The sequence below is a fragment of the Rutidosis leptorrhynchoides genome, chromosome 10, assembly GCF_046630445.1.
Source record: "Rutidosis leptorrhynchoides isolate AG116_Rl617_1_P2 chromosome 10, CSIRO_AGI_Rlap_v1, whole genome shotgun sequence".
NCBI lineage: Eukaryota > Viridiplantae > Streptophyta > Magnoliopsida > Asterales > Asteraceae > Rutidosis > Rutidosis leptorrhynchoides.
In genome coordinates, this window is record NC_092342.1 from 59402178 (window position 1) to 59426252 (window position 24075).

At 34.8% G+C, this 24075-nt stretch overlaps 1 protein-coding gene across 1 annotated transcript; it reads left to right on the forward strand.

The window, feature by feature from the left end:
- Positions 1-22474: 22474 nt before the first annotated feature.
- Positions 22475-23050, forward strand: LOC139870307 (uncharacterized). The gene has a single exon (XM_071858138.1). The coding sequence runs from the start codon at positions 22475-22477 to the stop codon at positions 23048-23050; it is 576 nt and encodes a 191-aa protein (XP_071714239.1).
- The last annotated feature ends 1025 nt before the right edge of the window (positions 23051-24075 follow it).

The following is a 24075-nucleotide window of genomic DNA, read 5'->3' on the forward strand; positions in this document are numbered from 1 at the left end:
TTGAATTTCTTCTGTTATTGGTTCGTAATCATTAGCCATAAGTGTAGCTAACATTTCAGCTTCATCAATTGATTTAGTTCCTTCTCCTAAAGAACATTCTCCTGTTCCTTGTAATTCTGGAAATTCTTCTAACAATTCCGCATGTGAATCTATAGTTTGAATATAATAACATGTATCATCTGCAGATTGCGGTTGTTGCATGGCTCTATCAATAGAAAAGGTAACACTCTCGTCCTCTATACTTAAGGTCAGTTTCTTACTGAACACGTCTATTATTGCTTTAGCCGTGTTTAAGAATGGTCTTCCTAATATGAGAGGAACTCGAGAATCTTCTTCCATGTCTAGAATAACAAAATCTACTGGAAATACTAAAGTACCAACTTTAACTAGCATGTTTTCCATTATCCCTCTAGGATATTTTACTGATCGATCGGCTAGTTGTATACTTATTCATGTTGGTTTCAATTCTCCAAGGTCTAGTTTAGTGTATAGTGAATACGGCATTAAATTTATACTAGCACCTAAATCTGCCAATGCTTCTATTGAACTAAGACTACCCAGAAAATATGGAATTGTAAAACTTCCTGGATCTAATAATTTTTCTGGTATCTTATTCAATAGCACTGCAGAACAATTAGCATTCATTGTAACAGCCGAGAGTTCTTCCATTTTCTTTCTATTTGTGATTAGATCTTTCAGAAATTTAGCATATCTAGGCATTCCTGAAATCACATCAATAAAAGGAAGATTGACATTTATTTGTTTAAACATATCCAAGAATTTGGATTGCTCGGCTTCAAGTCTTTCTTTTCTCATTTTACTCGGGTAAGGAAGTGTGGTTGATATGGTTTAACATAAGGTTTAGCCTTAACTGTGTTATCTTCATTAACCTTTTCAACTACCGGTTCTGATTCATTCTCTTGTTCAAGTTGTGGTTATTGTGGAGTAGGAATAGAATCATCAGAAATTTCAGGTATTTCAGGTGGTTTAAGTGTAATACCACTTCTTGTGGTAATGGCTTTAGCTGTTTCATTCCGGGGGTTAGCATTTGTATCACTAGGTAGGCTTCCCGGTTTTCTTTCACCTATCAACCTTGCTAGGTTGCTTACTTCTTGTTCCAGATTTTGAATAGAAGCTTGTTGATTTCTAAATGCTTGAACATTTTGTTCATTGGTTTGTTTCTGAGATGTGAAAAATTGAGTTTGAGATTCAACTAGCTTCGACATCATATCTTCTAAATTTGGCTTTTTATCATCGATTTGTGGTGGTTTATTTTGAAAAATAGGTCTTTGCTGATTGTAAGTATTGTTAGATACTTGTTGATTGCTAGGACCTTGTTGGTTATTGTATGGAACATTTCGGTTATAATTCTGATTTTGATTGTGGATTGGTCTTGGCGGTTGATAATTATTCTGATAATTATTTCCAGGCCTTTGGTTCATGTATGAAACATTCTCTCTCTGTTCCATTGTTTGTTCAATACTGAGACAATCTTTTGTCAAATGTGGTCCTCCACACTGCTCACAACTAATTCGTATTGAGTGAATATCTTTAGTCATCTTTCCCATTCGTCTCTCGACAGCATCTATCTTTGCAGAAATGGAATCAAAGTCATGGCTAGAATCGGCTCTAGCCGCTTTAGATGATCTAACGATATCTTTTTCTTGATGCCACTCATGTGAGTGGGAAGCAGTGTTATCAATAATTTTGTAAGCTTCAGTTGCAGTTTTCTTCATAATGGAACCACCAACTGCTATATCGATGTCTTTTCGTGTAGTGATGTCGCATCCTTGGTAGAATATTTGTACTATTTGATAAGTGTCTAAACCATGTTGCGGACATCCTCTTAACAACTTTCCAAATCTTGTCCATGCCTCATATAAAGTTTCATTTGGCTTTTGCGTGAACGTAACTATTTCTCCTTGAAGTCTCACGGCTTTAGATGCTGGAAAGAATTGTTTAAGAAATTTTTCAACTAAAACATCCCATGTATCAATTGCCCCTTCAGGTAACGATTCTAACCAATTTTTGGCTTCTCCCTTTAAAGTTCAGGGAAATAACATGAGATATATCTGTTCATCCTCCACTTCTCGGATTTTAAATAGTGTACATATCCTATTAAAGGTACGAAGATGTTCATTTGGATCTTCCTTCAGCGCACCACTAAATTGGCATTGATTAGTTACCATGTGTAGGATTTGTCCTTTGATTTCATAATCTGGCGCATTAATGTCTGGTTGAGTAATTGCATGACCTTGGCCAGTACGTTTAGCTCTCATTCGGTCTTCCATACTTAGAGGTTCCATATTTTCCATGATTGAATTTGTTGAATCTGAATCACTAAAGGATTCTGACTTAATGGTTTCTTCCTCGACAATCTCTGGATGAGTGATTTATGGTTCAGGAGGAATGATTAGTGGTTCAGGATCTCTGAATTGTCCCTGAATATCCTCCGAATTCTCAATTGTGAGGTAGGGTTCAAAAAATGGATTATCGGAAATTTGAATTGGAGTACTTGGTCGACTAGATGACGATTCTAAAGAAAAATCAACGGCGACAATATTGGCTAGATGTCTTGATCGAGTTACAGGTGGTGAACTGTAACGACCCGCACTTTTTCGATCATACTATACTTATAAGATTAATATTTACATAAATTAAACCTTGCCAACATGATAAGCAATCCAAATTGTCGAGACTTATATTTCCGAAAAGAGTTTTACACAACGTTTGACCGTCTAGTTTGACCGATGATATCACGAACTATACAATATATGATAATTATACGTTTGTGTATATAAATGTATATATACATATTTAACATGATTAATAAATGTTTTAATATCTCATTTTGTATTAATAACAACAAGTTATATGTGTATTTTGAAACTACTAACTTAAGTTTTCAAAACGATAACTATACGTAACGTTATTTGACATAAATACTTAAGACATATAATGTTTATACATATATTGTATAAGTAATGTATTTAATCACTTTTAAAGACTTAAATACATAAAACCATATAAGTATATTCACAAAAGATAGCTATATTTGAATCCTCATTCCATTTTTCACAAAATTTCTATACGTATATTTAGAGTATTTGTACTCGTATCATACCTAGCTCCTATACGTATTTACTAATAGTAAATACACATCAAAATCACCACCTAACCAGCCATTATTCATGCCCTTAGAGCTAGGTAATTACTTTTGAATCATTGCAAGACTAATTACAAAAATACAAACTAGAATTTTGTCATGTTATCCTTAAAGATCACATTTTTAGGAGTATATATGTATCATCATTTTTGATTCATTTTTACTTCAATCTCTTAACTAAAAACACACACTCTTTCTTACTCTCTAAACTCCATAACAACCCAGCAAAATTCCATAAAGATCTAGCTTCAAAAACCATACTAAAACACCATAAGAAAACCATACAAAAACATTTCAAGAAAACCCTCCAAGAACACCAACTTACTTCCAATCTTTCATCCACTTCTATCACCCTTTTGATTCTAGCTTCTTACTCCTCTTTTACAGCAAACTTATCCAAGGAACTTGAGGTAGAATCTATGTTCATAACCTTATTCGATTCATATATATATATAGCTATCTTATTTTGTGGTACAAAAGTTTAACAACAAGAACATAGTTTGAATGTTTTCAAACTTGTTTGCAAACTAAATAGATCCTTCTAACTTAACTTTTAAAATACTTCAAGACCTGTAATATAACTTATGTATATACTAATTTAACAAGGTAAAACTTGGTTTTTCAAAGTATAAGTATTTTTAGAAAAATGGTCATTAAATGATTTTGTTGTAACAAAAATGTTTAACTTCATATGTTTCACTAATGTTTCACTTATTCCGTATGATTTTGAATACAAACCAAGGTATTTACAGTTCATAGTCTTAAAGAAGAACTCGATCCAAGAAGATGGCAATTTGAATCAACGAAAACGGATTTGTAACGAAGAAACTATGACCGAAACAAAATTGGTTATCCTAGATCATTTCAACTACGGGATCAATTGGAAAAAAATGATATAAATCACATATTTCTAAGATAACATGATATTTTATATATATGTACTTATAATTCAATTTTATATGGTTCAGGATCACCCGTAAACAATACGAGAAGATTAATCATAAGATCCCATGTTTGTACGCAACACGTCATTTGACAACACCGGTACTTTATGTACGCAACACGTCATTTGACAACACCGGTACCATGGGTCAAGATTAATCTCGACCAATACATATACGATGGGGTTTTATTTATTTCGTTGGGGGTTTTGTTTATTGCGGGTATATTAAACATCTAAAAATGAACCATTAAAAATTGAATTACTAACATCGGAATGCTAACTACGGACTAAGGAAATATTCAAAATATTAAAAGTATAACAAGTATATATATATATAACGTTTGTTTTAAAATGAAAACATATTGATATATTATATATGGATAGGTTCGTGATATCAACTGGAAGACCGAGTCAAAATATATATATCATCAAGACAAGAGTGAGTATATAGTCCCACTTTTAAACTCTAAATATTTCGGGATGAGAATACATGTATTTTATGTTTTACGCTATGGACACAAGTAACTGAAAAATATATTCTACGTTGAGTTGTACCACTGGCATACTTCCCTGTAGCTTGGTAACTAATATTTACAGCGGTATTGTAAACGCGAATCCTGTTGATAGATCTATCGGGCCTGACAACCCCAACCGGACTGGACGACCAGTATTCAACGGTTGCACAGTACTTCGTTTCGTGACTACACTTGGTACAGTGTAGTAAGATTTCATATTAAAGGGGATATGCGACGTGATTAATTGTTAAGTATGGTTACCAAGTGCTCAACCACTTAGAATATTTTTATTGAAATGTTTATATACGAAATCTTGTGGTCTATATATATATATTGCTGCGCACTAAACCTATATCTCACCAACTTTATGTTGACGTTTTTAAACATGTTTATTCTCAGGTGATAATTAAAGCTTCCGCTGCATTATGTTGAATCTAAGCAGGATCATGCGTACTCATATTTGTGTCAAAAATAAAACTGCATATCCGAGGACGTGTGTTGTAAAATATGCTAGAAATCGTGTTGTTATTATCATTTGTAAAGTTTGTAAGTCGAAGATTATCGTTAAACGATAATCATCTTTTCATTGTCTAAAGCTTGTAACAAAAATAATGGTTTGGTTTGTAATGTATAATATATGCAGTTTTCCTTTTTAAAAATGTCGCATATAGAGGTCAATACCTCGCAATGAAATCATACGTTATCTAACACGTTCTTATGGTTAAGGACGGGTTATGACATGTGGTATCAGAGCGGTGGTCTTAGCGAACCAGGTTTGCATTAGTGTGTCTAACTGATAAGTCGTTAGGATACATTAGTAAAGTCTGGACTTTGACCGGGTCTGATTTAAAAAAAAAACCATTGCTTATCACTGTTGGTTAAAATTTATATGTAAATATTATATAAGTACTAATGGGTTAGTTGTTGTGTGATAGATGTCGAGCTCAAAAATTGTTATCACAATCAACGACTCTGAATCAGAATCTTCAGATGGCGTTCCAGTCATTAACCTGTCCGATGACGAAAATGATATCCTTGGGGAAGACTCACAAATTCCGGATGAACCAACTATAGAGAACCCGGAAAGTGAACCCGAGGAGGAAAGTGAACCCGAGGAGGAAAGTGAACCCGAGGAGGAAAGTGAACCCGAGGAAGAAATACAGGAAATTACAAAAGACGAGTTCGAACTAGGAAAGAAACGAAAGGCTAATGAATTAGAAAATCCAAATCCCGAGTTTAATGAGAATGATGTGGCACCAATTCCACTCAATACTACCACCCCTATCCCCGCTATTCCTATTCGTTCTGTCCCGGCATCCAGTTCTTCAGTCCCACAGCCAAAATATAGGCAGACAGTTAGGATAAGCGTTAAGCAAATCTTTGTGTCTAAACGTCCTAGAAAATAGATCAAACGATGCGCTGCTGTGTCAAACCATGGAACCGAATAATGTTTTGTATAATATTAATAGTGTGGTTTGCTTAATGTTCGATGTAAGATAAGCATATGTAAAATATTGAAGTATGAAATGCAATAATTTTCCATGGTTAAGTATTATTTAGATTGTAGTAATTGATTCTGTACTAAGCTATTAAGTATGAACATTAACGGGTAGGTACTACCCAAGATATAATTATAAAACGCTAATAAGAAGAAAAGGCTTTTATAATAATACCTAGTTCATATTATTAATAAGCTATAATGTACTATAAATACACACTACATCTATAATATTCCATGTGAATAATTATTTTCTTTCATTAGGAAATGGCGCGATTGAATCGAATGACGGAACAAGAACTCGAGGAACTCATCAACCAGCGAGTGAACGACAGAATGTTATGGGTTGAGGCTGCAAGAGCTGCTGCAGTTAATCCAAATCCTCGTGTAGGATGCTCCTACAAGACGTTCCAAGCTTGCAAGCCATCATCATTCAGTGGAACGGAAGGACCTATCGGTTTAACCCGATGGATAGAAAAGATGGAGACGGTGTTCAAAATCAGCGGTTGTGATGAAAAAGACATGACCAAGTTTGCATCGTGCACTTTACAAGATAGTGCACTCACATGGTGGAAGAATTATGTGAAGGCGGTAGGAGGAGATGTAGCTTATGATACTCCATGGGAAGAATTCAAAGCAATGATAATCACCGAGTATTGTCCAAGGAATGAGGTTATTAAGTTAGAAGATGAGTTACGAAGTTTGAAGGTGGTTGGTACTGAAATCACCAACTACAACCAGCGATTCATGGAATTAGTTTTGCTATGTCCTGAATTGGTTCCAACCGAAGCACGGAAGATTGAAATGTACAAAGGTGGTTTGCCCAAAAAGGTCAAGGCAAATGTTACGGCGTCGAAACCTAAGACAATTCATGAAGCTATAACCATGGCGAACGAGTTAATGGATCAGGTCATTCTGGATAAGAAAGCATTCACTACTGAGGTGAAGGTATCGAGTAACAAAAGGAAGTGGAACGGAAATTATGATCGAGGTTACCAACAGCAATCTTTTAAGAAACCAGAAACCCCGAAAGGTGCGGGTAGCGGTTCAGGCTTTGGTTACAAAGGACAAAGTCCTTTATGCAACCGTTGTCACAAACATCACTTTGGTTACTGTAGTGTGTTGTGCACCAAATGCAATCGACAGGGACATCTTGCTGAAGATTGTAAGGCTCTCGTTACAAATGCAAATGGTAACAAGACTCCTGCCACCAACGCAAATAGAACTGCTTTGGCTAACATTACTTGTTTTGGGTGTGGAAAACAAGGTCACTATAAGAGCCAGTGCCCGAATCAGAATGGCGGACCTGCACGTGGAAGAGCGTTTGTTATTAATGCTAGAGAGGCATGTGAAGACCCGGAGCTTGTTACGGGTACGTTTACCATTAATAACTTATCAGCATCTATTTTATTTGATACTGGCGCCGATAGAAGTTATGTGTGTAAAAATTTTTACACTAAATTGAATTGTTCATCATTACCTCTAGATGCTAAGTACTTGATTGAGTTAGCTAATGGTAAACTAATTAAAGCCGATAAAATTTGTCGTGATTGTGAAATAAATCTAGCCGGAGAAACGTTTAAAATCGACTTAATACCCGTAGAATTGGGAGGTTTTGATGTAATAGTCGGAATGGACTGGATGTCCAAAATAGGAGCGGAAGTTGTTTGTGCCAAGAAGGCAATTCGTATTCCTGGTAAGGATAAAATACCGGTGATGATTTATGGAGAGAAGGGTAATTCAAAGCTAAAACTCATTAGCTGTTTTAAAGCCAAGAAGTGTTTAGAAAAGGGATGTTACGCTATTTTAGCACATGTTAATAAAGTCGAAAAGAAAGAAAAGTGCATCAACGACGTGCCTGTGGCAAGAGATTTTCCTGAAGTTTTTCCGGAAGAATTGCCGGGATTACCTCCATTTAGATCGGTAGAATTTCAAATAGATTTAGTACCAGGAGCTGCACCAGTGGCTCGTGCTCCATATAGACTTGCACCGTCCGAGTTAAAAGAACTTCAAAGTCAGTTAAAAGAATTACTGGACCGTGGATTCATACGACCGAGTACTTCACCGTGGGGAGCTCCAATTTTGTTTGTTAAGAAGAAAGATGGATCTTTTAGGATGTGTATAGACTATCGTGAATTAAATAAGTTAACTATCAAGAATCGGTATCCACTACCGAGAATTGATGACTTATTTGATCAATTGCAAGGATCATGTGTTTATTCAAAAATCGACTTAAGATCGGGCTATCATCAACTACGCGTCAAAGAAGAGGATATTCCGAAAACTGTTTTTCGGACACGTTATGGTCATTACGAATTTTTGGTCATGCCGTTTGGATTGACAAATGCGCCAGCTGTATTCATGGACCTCATGAATCGAGTTTGTAGTCCGTATTTAGATAAGTTTGTTATCGTTTTCATTGATGATATTCTTATCTATTCCAAGAGTGAGCAAGAGCATGAAGAGCATTTAAGGTTGATACTGGAGTTGTTGAGAAAAGAACAACTTTATGCTAAATTTTCTAAGTGTGCTTTCTGGTTGAAAGAAGTGCAATTTCTTGGCCATGTTGTTAATAGCGAAGGAATTCAGGTTGATCCAGCAAAAACTGAAGCTATTGAAAAATGGGAGACTCCTAAGACACCAACGCAGATACGTCAATTTTTGGGTTTAGCCGGTTATTATAGAAGGTTTATTCAAGATTTTTCCCGAATAGCTAAGCCGTTGACAGCGTTAACGCAAAAAGGGAAGAAATATGAATGGACCTCGGAGCAGGAGAACGCATTTCAAATACTGAAAAAGAAGTTAACTACGGCGCCTATTTTATCGTTACCTGAAGGGAACGATGATTTTGAAATATATTGTGACGCTTCGCGACAAGGTTTTGGTTGTGTTCTTATGCAACGAAAGAAAGTAATTGCATTTGCATCCCGACAATTGAAGATTCACGAGCGGAATTATACGACGCATGATCTAGAACTGGGAGCAGTCGTGTTTGCATTGAAGATGTGGAGACATTACTTGTATGGGGTTAAATTCACTGTGTTTACTGATCATAAAAGCCTTCAACATATTTTTGATCAGAAACAATTGAACATGAGGCAACGTAGGTGGGTCGAGTTAATAAACGACTATGATTGTGAAATTCGTTATCATCCCGGGAAAGCGAACGTGGTGGCCGACGCTCTAAGCAGAAAGGAACGAGAACCAATTCGAGTACGAGCGATGAACATAAAAATTCGCATGAATCTCAACTCACAAATCAAAGAAGTTCAACGAGAAGCACTTACTAAAGAAAATATAGGAAATGAAATAATGAAAAAGTATGAGAAGCAACTCGTTATGCGGGAAGATGGAATTCGATATTTTGCAAATCGTATTTGGGTACCGAAGTTGGGTGGATTAAGGAAGTTGATATTGAACGAGGCACATAAGACAAGATATTCGATACATCCTGGAGTTGGAAAGATGTACCAAGATCTTAAGACGCGTTATTGGTGGCCTAACTTAAAGACCGACGTTGCAACATATGTTGGGGAATGTTTGACTTGTTCCAAAGTCAAAGCAGAACATCAAAAGCCGTCAGGGTTACTTCAACAACCAGAAATCCCAGAATGGAAATGGGATGGTATTACCATGGATTTCATCACGAAGTTACCAAAGACTGCCTGGGGATACGACACCATTTGGGTGATTGTTGATCGTCTCACCAAGTCTGCACATTTCTTACCTATAAAGGAAACGGATAGAATGGAGAAACTATTACGATTGTATATAAAGGAAGTTGTTTCAAGGCATGGAATACCTATTTCCATTATATCCGATCGTGATAGTAGATTTACTTCAAAATTTTGGCAATCACTACAGGAGGCACTAGGAACTCGGTTGGATATGAGTACCGCATATCATCCACAAACCGATGGACAGAGTGAGAGAACGATTCAGACTCTCGAAGACATGCTCAGGGCATGTGTGATCGATTTTGGAAACGGATGGGATAAATATCTACCGTTAGCAGAATTCTCGTATAATAATAGTTATCATGCGAGCATTGGAGCTGCGCCATTCGAAGCATTGTACGGAAGGAAGTGTAGATCTCCTATCTGTTGGAATGAAGTAGGAGATCGACATTTAACTGGTCCCGAAATCATACACGAAACGACCGAGAAGATAGTACAAATCAAGGAGAGATTGAAAACAGCTCGTAGTCGCCAAAAGAGCTACGCCGATGTTCGAAGGAAACCATTAGAGTTTCAGGTCGGGGACATGGTTATGCTAAAGGTGTCACCTTGGAAAGGTGTGATACGTTTTGGAAAAAGGGGTAAACTGAACCCAAGGTACGTAGGCCCGTTTAAGATCATCGAACGCATTGGACCGGTAGCTTATCGGCTCGAGTTACCGCAACAACTCGCTGGAGTACATAATACCTTTCACGTCTCAAACCTGAAGAAGTGTCTTGCAAAGGAAGACCTCACCATTCCTCTTGAAGAAATCCATGTCGACGAGAAACTACAATTCGTCGAAGAACCAATCGAAATCATGGACCGTGAAGTTAAACAGCTCAAACAGAGCAATATACCGATTGTTAAGGTTCGTTGGAATGCTAGAAGAGGTCCCGAGTTTACGTGGGAACGAGAGGATCAAATGAAACAAAAGTATCCACACTTGTTTCTCGATAACGCAAAATAGGTACAATTTTAAAATTTCGGGACGAAATTTATTTAACGGGGAGGTAATGTAACGACCCGCACTTTTTCGATCATACTATACTTATAAGATTAATATTTACATAAATTAAACCTTGCCAACATGATAAGCAATCCAAATTGTCGAGACTTATATTTCCGAAAAGAGTTTTACACAACGTTTGACCGTCTAGTTTGACCGATGATATCACGAACTATACAATATATGATAATTATACGTTTGTGTATATAAATGTATATATACATATTTAACATGATTAATAAATGTTTTAATATCTCATTTTGTATTAATAACAACAAGTTATATGTGTATTTTGAAACTACTAACTTAAGTTTTCAAAACGATAACTATACGTAACGTTATTTGACATAAATACTTAAGACATATAATGTTTATACATATATTGTATAAGTAATGTATTTAATCACTTTTAAAGACTTAAATACATAAAACCATATAAGTATATTCACAAAAGATAGCTATATTTGAATCCTCATTCCATTTTTCACAAAATTTCTATACGTATATTTAGAGTATTTGTACTCGTATCATACCTAGCTCCTATACGTATTTACTAATAGTAAATACACATCAAAATCACCACCTAACCAGCCATTATTCATGCCCTTAGAGCTAGGTAATTACTTTTGAATCATTGCAAGACTAATTACAAAAATACAAACTAGAATTTTGTCATGTTATCCTTAAAGATCACATTTTTAGGAGTATATATGTATCATCATTTTTGATTCATTTTTACTTCAATCTCTTAACTAAAAACACACACTCTTTCTTACTCTCTAAACTCCATAACAACCCAGCAAAATTCCATAAAGATCTAGCTTCAAAAACCATACTAAAACACCATAAGAAAACCATACAAAAACATTTCAAGAAAACCCTCCAAGAACACCAACTTACTTCCAATCTTTCATCCACTTCTATCACCCTTTTGATTCTAGCTTCTTACTCCTCTTTTACAGCAAACTTATCCAAGGAACTTGAGGTAGAATCTATGTTCATAACCTTATTCGATTCATATATATATATAGCTATCTTATTTTGTGGTACAAAAGTTTAACAACAAGAACATAGTTTGAATGTTTTCAAACTTGTTTGCAAACTAAATAGATCCTTCTAACTTAACTTTTAAAATACTTCAAGACCTGTAATATAACTTATGTATATACTAATTTAACAAGGTAAAACTTGGTTTTTCAAAGTATAAGTATTTTTAGAAAAATGGTCATTAAATGATTTTGTTGTAACAAAAATGTTTAACTTCATATGTTTCACTAATGTTTCACTTATTCCGTATGATTTTGAATACAAACCAAGGTATTTACAGTTCATAGTCTTAAAGAAGAACTCTATCCAAGAAGATGGCAATTTGAATCAACGAAAACGGATTTGTAACGAAGAAACTATGACCGAAACAAAATTGGTTATCCTAGATCATTTCAACTACGGGATCAATTGGAAAAAAATGATATAAATCACATATTTCTAAGATAACATGATATTTTATATATATGTACTTATAATTCAATTTTATATGGTTCAGGATCACCCGTAAACAATACGAGAAGATTAATCATAAGATCCCATGTTTGTACGCAACACGTCATTTGACAACACCGGTACTTTATGTACGCAACACGTCATTTGACAACACCGGTACCATGGGTCAAGATTAATCTCGACCAATACATATACGATGGGGTTTTATTTATTTCGTTGGGGGTTTTGTTTATTGCGGGTATATTAAACATCTAAAAATGAACCATTAAAAATTGAATTACTAACATCGGAATGCTAACTACGGACTAAGGAAATATTCAAAATATTAAAAGTATAACAAGTATATATATATATAACGTTTGTTTTAAAATGAAAACATATTGATATATTATATATGGATAGGTTCGTGATATCAACTGGAAGACCGAGTCAAAATATATATATCATCAAGACAAGAGTGAGTATATAGTCCCACTTTTAAACTCTAAATATTTCGGGATGAGAATACATGTATTTTATGTTTTACGCTATGGACACAAGTAACTGAAAAATATATTCTACGTTGAGTTGTACCACTGGCATACTTCCCTGTAGCTTGGTAACTAATATTTACAGCGGTATTGTAAACGCGAATCCTGTTGATAGATCTATCGGGCCTGACAACCCCAACCGGACTGGACGACCAGTATTCAACGGTTGCACAGTACTTCGTTTCGTGACTACACTTGGTACAGTGTAGTAAGATTTCATATTAAAGGGGATATGCGACGTGATTAATTGTTAAGTATGGTTACCAAGTGCTCAACCACTTAGAATATTTTTATTGAAATGTTTATATACGAAATCTTGTGGTCTATATATATATATTGCTGCGCACTAAACCTATATCTCACCAACTTTATGTTGACGTTTTTAAACATGTTTATTCTCAGGTGATAATTAAAGCTTCCGCTGCATTATGTTGAATCTAAGCAGGATCATGCGTACTCATATTTGTGTCAAAAATAAAACTGCATATCCGAGGACGTGTGTTGTAAAATATGCTAGAAATCGTGTTGTTATTATCATTTGTAAAGTTTGTAAGTCGAAGATTATCGTTAAACGATAATCATCTTTTCATTGTCTAAAGCTTGTAACAAAAATAATGGTTTGGTTTGTAATGTATAATATATGCAGTTTTCCTTTTTAAAAATGTCGCATATAGAGGTCAATACCTCGCAATGAAATCATACGTTATCTAACACGTTCTTATGGTTAAGGACGGGTTATGACATGAACGTATGAAAGGTGGTGAACGTTTTGCTCTGTGCATTCACTGAATATCCTATTAGTTATAAAAGAACAAAAAAATTATACAAGTTATCAAATTAATAGACTTTTCTGATTTTGCCCACGTTTCGAATAGCCAATAGATGCAGCAGGTAGCTAGGACCCTTTAAATCGGAAGCCCATAACTCGCCACTAACAAATCCAACTATTACTACGAACCATAAAATTTTGGATGTCTATCAATTTAACCGCTTAAAATAATTTTTCGTCGAAGTTTAAAGAAATTTTAGAGAAGAAATAGAAAATTTTATGTCCTAAAAACTAGAGCGTCGAGAAATAAGAAAGAAAAAGAGTGCGTCGAAAAACGTCGAAAAATAAAAGGTCAAAAAATAAGTGTCGAAAAAATAATAAAATGTAGCGTCGAAACTTAAAAGTCTAAAAGTTGCGTCTAAAGGTATTAAAGCTTAAAGGAATTCTATATCCAAAACGGCAATAAGTTAAAAATATTAAAATTTTAAAACGGCGTCGCAAAATTCTAAAGCACCGAAATCTTAATCTAAAGAAAAAGCACTTAAGGGATTTTACGGCAAAGTCTTAAAATTTTAGAAATAAAAGTAAACTACGACAAAAACTAATCTTAAAACTAATTACGAACGATAAAAATACAAATATTACGAATAAAAAGATATAAATTATAAAAATAAAACTTAAAGTTCTAAAAATACAATTTTTATAAAAATATTATTTTTATATTATTATTTTATAAAAGTATTAAGTTTATATATTTAATAAAACTAATTATAACTTAAAAATACAAATTAAATAAAACTAAAACTAATTAATATTAAAACAAAACCCTAATCTAAATTAATTAATAATAATTATATATTAATTAAACCCTAATTCGATTTAGCTGATGTACCAGGCTTGTCAAATCAGCTCATGCGATCGCATGAGCTGAGTGTTGTAAATCCATGCGATCGCATGGTTCGTGGATCCGGGCCAGATGTTGGGCTGCTACAGTTGGGCCCGATTACTTTCTCTTTTTTTTCTTTTTCTGTTTTTATATTTATATAAAATATTTATATAAATTAAATAAAACTTATATTTAAAAACTAAAATAGAAATAAAAATACTTTATAATTTTATATATTTTGAACAACTCTTAAAAATATATATTTTTTGTTTTTCTTTTTATATTTTTGTTTTTAATATTTAAAACGTATTTTTTTACAAAAAGAAATTAAAACTTAATAAAAATGAACGATAATTCGTATTTATAGATATCCCTCCCACCGTACCCGATTAAGCGTATGTGATTATATATAGATACGTTAAATTGTAACCTTTATATTAAATTAACGAGGTATCGTTTAGTTAATATAAAGCCCATTAATAGCCCATAGTCTAATTTCCACAAGTGTCGTTCTTTTGTCCAAACCCCAATTATGGTACAAAGCCCAATAACCCCGTCTTTAATATTTAGCCCAACATCACGATTACTTCAGCTTAAATAAGCATAATAATAACTTAGCTACGAGACATTAATTTAAAAAGGTTGAACATAACTTATAATGATTAATAATAGAGTAGCGTTACACGGACAGAATTTTCACTTACACACTTACAACATTCGCCACTATAACCTTATTATTAAACATTAATATTAAAATTATAATTAAAATATAAATATAAATATATATGAGAGGAGTGAGAGATAGATATATGATGATTAAATTCGGCCAGAACTTGCGAACTTTATAGGACCTCAGTTGCTACAGTGATCCATGCGATCGCATGGCTTTTGTGCTTCCTGGCCATGCAATCGCATGGCCTTCTGGGACAGCTCACATTACTTTGTTTTCTTGTTTGCCGACGGTTTTAATATATAATATAATATATATATAATTTTAAGAATTAATTATATATTATATTATATTTATGTGCATAGTTGACTTGTAATTTTTAGTCCGTTGCGTCGCGCGTTGAGAGTTGGCTCTGGTCCCGATTTCGGATTTTCGAACGTCCTTGCGTACAATTTAATATCTTGTACTTTGCGTTTTGCGGCTCGTACTCTTGTAACTTTTAGACGTTTCTTATCAATAAATTGAACCTCTTGGATTGTACTTTGTACTTTTGAGCTTTTTGGTCGTTTGCGTCTTCAAATCGTTGAATCTGTCTTTTGTCTTCACCTTTTATTATTTAAACGAATATCACTTGTAAATAGAACAATTGCAACTAAAAGCTTGTCTTTCTTGATGGATAATGCTATGAAATATATGTTCGTTTTTAGCATTATCATATGTATTATACGTATATTTATATATGCATGATTGGAAGACATTCAACCATCATTAGTTTCTTATTTTTCCTTTTACTCGACCCACAAAAACAACAATCATCGGATTTGCTATCTTTTTCATACCACTCGAAACCACTTCTTCTCTAATAAACCAATCCATAGTTTCCAATTCAGTTTTGTATCATAACCGCTCATATCTTGGACCAACATATCACCACCATAACAACCCTTAGAACCACCAAAAGCATTACCATAAACCCACCATTTATGTTAACAGTTTTTTACTTTCTGTTGAAATCACCACACCACCCACCATGGTTATCACTTCAATCCCTTTTTGCTGCTACTGCCGCCATGAAAACAACCACCGAGAGCACCCGAAACCTTCCGTCTCCTGCTCACTATTTCGAGCACCAACATAACCCATATCATCACCTTTCTTTCTATCTTCTGTTTTTCTGCCTGATGACCAAGACAACCGTCTACCATCATCACCTTGGAACTTAACCTCACCACCATGAATCATCATCTTAAACCACCATCACTCTCACCACCACTGTAATCGCCACTTCCACCATCGTGAACAACCAAGCCGCCACCTTCGACTATAATCATAACCGAAGAACCACCACCATAGCTCCACCATACGCCACCTGCTACTGCGTTTCTGATCATCATCGAATACCACAAAACCGGAACCCATTTAATTCTGTTATCCGTAAACCACTACCACCTACAAGCTATATTTTAGTTTGAACACCTAACATAACTTTTGAACAGATGTTGGGTCTGTGTACAGGCCGAAAATCATTATCAAACCCTGAACAAGAAGCTGCTACAGTGTCACTGTTTCTGTTTTGGCCCGAAACCTCAAACACCACCCACCCAGATTTTATCCTTTCTTCTTCTCCCTTCGTTCCTGTCACTGTTTTTGCTGCTGTCTTTGCAACCTTGAATTACCACAAAACGCCACTCAAATCCACGTCAAACTGCTGCTGTAGCTGCTGCTATGTGTTTCTATTTTTAGTCGAGCAACGATTAAAAACATAAACCCACTTCTTGCTACTGCTATTCTATGTTTCAATTGAACCCCACAACCATCAAACCATCGAACCTGCAACCCTCCGTTACTGTTGCTGCTGTACAATCTTGTGTTTATTTATGTTAAATGACGATGATGATGTGTTTGTGTTTCTATTGCCAGACAAATCCCACAACCATCGTTTTTCTTTTCTTCTTTTCTCCTGTTCATGCTTTTTACCTACTCCACAACAAAAGGGATTGATAATCTATTTAATTCGCCACTTGCAAGACTCCTTTTTATGTTTCGTAAACTGAAACCCATTTAAATTATATCTGACCGTGATATATTTCTTTTTTTCTCTCTGTCGAGCCATGTACCACTTATATTGTTGGGTCGTGAATTTTGAATCCAAATAAAACTGCTTTTGGGCCACTAAACCGAATCCATAAAAACCCATATTTTAATTGGGCTTAGTAAAATGTTGGGCTACCATGTTCTAGGTTCTTGTTGGGCTGCTACTGCTGCTTTACACTCTCTGTTTAGATCGCCAACTAGATGATGATGACGTGGTTATGTTAAATAGATACGATGATAATGAATTTCGAATAAGATGATATACTGTTATGAGGTTTATATAATGATAATGGTTCGTAAGTAATAATAATAAGATATTGATGATAGTGATGATGATAATCACGATGGCCTATGATAATGATGATAGATTGATGATATGTTGAGGATGATGAGAAAAGTCGATGATGATGAATAAGATATTTGTTATAATAATGATTTATGATGATGATGGTAATCGTATTAAGTTAATGATGATGGTTATGGATTGCTAGATGGGTATGATGATGATGACGAGATCATGATGTTGTGATCATGATGGTAATGATATATGATAACGCGGTATACATAATATGGTGATATAGTGATGAAAATGATGAGGCTATGTTATGATAATAATGAAGTTATAATAATAAGAGGATGATAATTAAATAATAGGAATGATTATGGTTAAAAAGATCTAAGGAACGAATTTCAACAGAAAGTAAGGGATAGATCAGTGGTTTGGATATGTTATCGGGTTAGCGGGACGTCGCGGGTTCGAACCCGGACTTGGGCATTTTTTAAGGGTTACTTCTTTGAGGTAGTTTTCTATTATTATTATTATTATTATTATTATTATTATTATTATTATTATTATTATTATTATTATTATTATTATTATTATTATTATTATTATTATTATTATTATTATTATTATTATTGTTATTATTATCATTTTTATTATTATAATTATTATTATTATTAATACTATTACTAGTATCATGTTTATTAAAAACTAGCCTTTTTATTAAAGTATCCTTTTTATTATTATTATCATTATTAGAAAAATTATCATTTTTATCAAAACTATTATTATCATATTTATTATTAAACCTAATCATTATCATTACTAAAGATTATTATTATAAATATTATTAGTATAGCTATTATTATTATTATCACTATTAATATTATTTTTAAATATTATTATTATTATTATTATTATTATTATTATTATTATTATTATTATTATTATTATTATTATTATTATTATTAGTATTATTAACATTTTTTTATTATAAATATTATTTTAACAAAAGATAATTATGTTAAGATATAAATATTACATATATCATAAGCATACCTAAAGTTACTATAACATATATAGGTATACATAACATTTGAAATAATAAATACATCACTATTTTAAATAAGTAATATATTATATAATTAATATATATAAACTGGTTTGATTACTATTACATGTTAATTAGAGGTGTTAATATATATACTTGATATAGGTTCGTGAATCCGAGGTCAATCCTGCATTGTTCAGTATCGTCGTATGAATATTTTTACTACAAAATATTGGATTGTGAGATTCATTTGCTCATTTTTTAAATGCTTTTGCAATATATATTTTTGGGACATGTAACACCCTAGGCAAATCCCACATCGCCCATGGACATGAGTGATCATGGGATTATAAGGTAATACTCACGCTTAAATGACACAACGCGTTTTGGGACCACAGGCGGAGCAGATGTGTGAGTACACTACAGTTAAGCGTGCTTGGGCGAGAGCACTACCAGGATGGGTGACCTCCTGGAAAAGTGCTTCTCGTGTGTGGTCGCCAAGAAAAAGTCGTGCGCCTGTGGGCAAAGCGGACAATATTGTGGTCATGTTAAGTTGGGGTGTTACATAATTGTATCAGAGCCACTCATGTATCGTTGGGGGTGGTGGGGCAAACCTCATCGAGGACGATGAGTCCCTGAGGGGGGGGGGGTGAATGTAACACCCTAGGCAAATCCCACATCGCCCATGGACATGAGTGATCATGGGATTATAAGGTAATACTCACGCTTAAATGACACAACGCGTTTTGGGACCACAGGCAGAGCAGATGTGTGAGTACACTGCAATTAAGCGTGCTTGGGCGAGAGCACTACCAGGATGGGTGACCTCCTGGGAAAGTGCTTCTCGTGTGTGGTCGCCAAGAAAAAGCCGTGCGCCTGAGGGCAAAGCGGACAATATTGTGGTCATGTTAAGCTGGGGTGTTACAGGACTGAGAATACATGCGCTATTTTTATAACTGTTTTACGAAATAGACACAAGTACTCGAAAATTACATTCTACGGTTGAATTATCGAATCGAATATGTCCCTTTTAGTCTGGTAATCTAAGAATTAGGGAACAGACACCCTAATTGACGCGAATCCTAAAGATAGATCTATGAGCACTAACAAGCCCCAATCAGAGAATTTGAACTGCTTTAGTACTTCGATTTTATCATATCCGAAGGGAGTCCCGGAATGATAGGGATATTTTATATGCATCTTGTTAAGGTCGATTACCAGGTGTTCAATCCATATGAATGATTTTTGTCTCTATGTATGGGACGTATATTTATGAGAAATGGAAATGAAAATCTTGTGGTCTATTAAAATTATGGAAATGATCGATTATGATAAACTAATGAACTCACCAACCTTTTGGTTGACACTTTAAAGCATGTTTAATCTCAGGTATTAAGGAAATCTTCCGCTGTGCATTTGCTCATTTTAAAGATATTACTTGGAGTCATTCATGGCATATTTCAAAAGATGTTGCATTCAAGTCATTGAGTTCAATAGAGATTATTATTAAGTAAATGACAGTTTAGGTCATTTATAGGTTGAATATTATGAAATGGTATGCATACCTGTCAACTTTCGATGTAATGAAAGTTTGTCTTTTAAAAAGAATGCAATGTTTGTAAAATGTATCATATAGAGGTCAAATACCTCGCAATGTATTCATATGTTATTGTATTCGTTCTTATGGATTAGGACGGGTCTTTACATTAAACGCCGAAGCTTCTAACTTAAGTGATAACGATTTACAAGCTTGGAACAAGGATCGTGAAAAGCTCTTTCAAAAAGAAAAAACTCAAACCGAAATGTTAAAACAAAAAGCAAGGTACAAATGGGCATTAGAGGGCGATGAAAATAGTAAGTTTTTTCACTCATGTATTCGCAAGCGACAACACAAGAATAATATCCACGGAGTCAATGTCAATGGAGCCTGGACCACGGATCCCACGGTGATTAAAACTGAAGCTCACAAGCACTTTGCAAACTTGTTTTCATGCAATAAAAAAGTCGGTCTCCTATTAGAAAATTGGGAGGGACCCAGAATCGAAAAAGTTCTTGCAGATAAACTTGAAGAAGAATTTTTTGAAAATGAAACTCTCGAGGCAATTAAGAGTTGCGGTAAAAATAAAGCTCCGGGACCCGACGGGTTCAATCTATTATTTTACCTCAACTTCTGGGATATTATCAATGTCAACCTCATGAAGGCAATCACTTGGTTCTGGAACTCAGGGTCGATCTCTAACGGTTGCAACTCATCCTTTATCACGCTCATCCCGAAGGTAAAAGATCCTTTAAAATTTTCCAATTTTTGCCCAATTAGTCTTATAAATAGTTATTACAAAATTCTTTCAAAAATCATGGCCAATAGAATTAGGAAGGTAATCCCGAGTCTAATTGGCAATGAACAAAGTGCCTTTATAAGTAATAGAAATATTCTTGATGGGATTTTGGTGGCTTTAGAAATGGTCGACGACTTAAAAAGGAAAAAAACAAAAAATTTTTATTTCAAAGTTGATTTTGAAAAGGCCTTCGATTGTGTTGATTGGGATTTTTTAACAAAAATCATGAACTACATGGGTTTCGGGGAGAAATGGATAAAGTGGGTAAATGCGTGTCTAACCTCAACCTCCATCTCGGTCTTAATAAATGGGTCACCAACCGAATTTTTTTTTCCAAAACGGGGTGTACGACAAGGTGACCCCCTTTCACCTTTTTTATTTATTATTGCAACTGAAGGGTTAAATTACTTACTTAATAAGTCTATAAACGAAAGAATAATTAGTGGGGTCAATGTGGGTAATGATAATGTGACGGTTTCGCATCTTCAATACGCGGACGACACAATAATTTTTGGTAATTGGAATAAACGTGATGTTAGAAACACTTTTAAAATTCTAAAATGTTTTGAGGATCTTTCCGGTCTTAAAATAAATCTAAACAAAAGTTGCGTTTATGGAATTAATACTTCTAAGAATGAACTAAATAGTCTAGCATCTTGGTTTGGTTGTCTTGAGGGGTCCTTTCCTTTCAATTACCTCGGACTACCCATCGGGGCCAACCTCAAACTCTATAAAAATTGGGCACCCGTGTTTGATAAATTTAAAAATCGGCTCGCGGAATGGAAATGCAAATCTATATCCTTCGGAGGTAGACTCACTTTAATCAAGTCGGTCCTCTCTAGGCTACCTCTTTATTATTTCTCACTTTTTAAGGCCTCGGCGGGTGTTTTAAAAGACCTTGAAGGAATTAGGCAGGACTTTTTTTGGGGTGGTTCTTTTGAACAAAAAAGATGGCGTGGGTTAATTGGAACCAAATTATGTTACCTTATGATTCGGGTGGGCTTAACATTAGTTCTCTAAAAAATAAAAATTTAGCCCTCTTAACTAAATGGTGGTTGAAATTCCTTTCAAACAAGGAGGCATTTTGGGTAAAGGTCATAAAAAGTATATATGGGTATAACGGTGGACTAGAATGTATCTCTCCTAATCCTACAAACCTCAAAAGATTTTCCGGCACCACGTGGTCCAATATTATCAATGTCAAACACACCCTAACCAAGTTAGGGTGTGATATTACTAACGAGTTTGTTAAGTCTATTGGTTCAGGGACTGAAACTTTGTTTTGGCATGACAAATGGATTGGTGATACCGTTTTAAAGCAAGCTTTTCCAAGGTTATTAGGCTCGAATCAAACAATATGGCGCTAGTTTCGGACAGGCTGCAGTGGACCGGTTCAGAGGGACGTGTTCAGTTCTTATGGCAATGGTCGACTCTTCCAAGATGGCGTTTAATGTCCGATCTCCAACAGCTCGAAAATCGGCTATCGGTAGCTAAATGCTCGGGAAGAAATGAAGACGCTTGGGGTTTGGAAACTGTGTAACTCTGGCATTTATACTACGAAGTCATTGATCGAGTTATTAACCTCTTCCGTTGCTTCACAAGTCAGACCTACAATCAGAAACAATCTAATCCCACAAAAAGTAGGTATCCTCATATGGCGTGCCTCCCAGAATAAATTACCTGTAAGATCCGAATTAGATCGTCGGGGAATTGATTTGGATTCCGTTAGATGCCCGGTTTGCGACGATGACATTGAGTCCATTAACCACTCATTCATCCTCTGCAAAATGGCCTTTGATATATGGGAAAGAATTTTCAAATGGTGGAATCTTAACATGACAATTTTCGCGGATTCAATTGAGCTCTCAAAGGGCTCGAACTCTCAAATCCAAACGGCAACCGGAGCTTCCATTTGGCAAGCTATAGTTTGGGTCACCAGCTGCTGCATTTGGAAAAATAGAAACGATCACGTGTTTAATAAATCCAGACTCTGCAATGCTAAAATAGTCTCCGAAATTCAAATCAAATCCTTTGAATGGATTTCATCAAGGCTAAAAAATGGGTATTTAGATTGGCATAATTGACTAGCAAATCTGAGAAAATTTGATGTCAACCCACCATTAAAAGAAGGTATCGGTTAATACTACAGGGTTTTTTCATCCTCTCTCGCAGGTGATCTCTTGGTTAGTACCTAAATGATGCCGGTTATTAATTGCTTTGTCGCTAAGAAAGTTTAGTACTGTAATTATAATCGACCCAGCTTAATCCAAGTGAGGAAAAGCTAAGAGTTAGCCTGTGAGTTGAGGGTTTTTCCCTGTGTTTGCGTTAGAGCATACCTCTTAGATCGGTAGGATTATATTATACATGTAAATGCTCTCTCGTGTATGTTTCGTGATTTACGGCCTTTGGCCCCCTTGTACTTCTTTACTTTAATAAAATTTGTTGATCTTAAAAAAAATGCTATTTTTATCATTAAAATTTAACATTAAATACTAATTAATTTATTAGTTATGCGATGACCAAATTAAACAACTCATTAATATATCTTAAATCTAATAAAAAATACATTTATTATGAAACAGAAGTAACAACTTTTTTTAATTGATTGCGACAAGTTGATTGACTTAAATTTAGTTTCTAGATTCTGACGAGAGTTCATCTACTATAAATAAATACTCCCTAGGAATATAGTAGGGTTTCTTTCATCAGTAGAGTAAACCACTGGAAATTGGGTGTTTTTTGTCGGAGATGGAGCCCGAGCACTGCCATCAAACGTTCGGGAAGGAGCATTGTGGCGGGACGTTGTGATGGTGTTGATACGTATCTTCAGCTAACGGCTATAAGTATCAGTACATGTCTAGAACTCCATTGCGTGATGGGGTGGATGATCGATTGACTTTTACCCTAGGGACAGAGTCTCTACAGACCCGGATCACGGTCTGGTACTGTAGGGTGGCTTAAGTCAATCTAGCGTAACCAAACTGGAAGTTGGTTCGTCTAGCGTTATGCAGCTAAGTCTTAGAGTGGAAAGAACTGTGAGAAAGAAAAGTGTGTTCTCTGCCACATGTCCAGTATCTGAAAAGTGATGGCCTAGGTTGCCTATCTACAG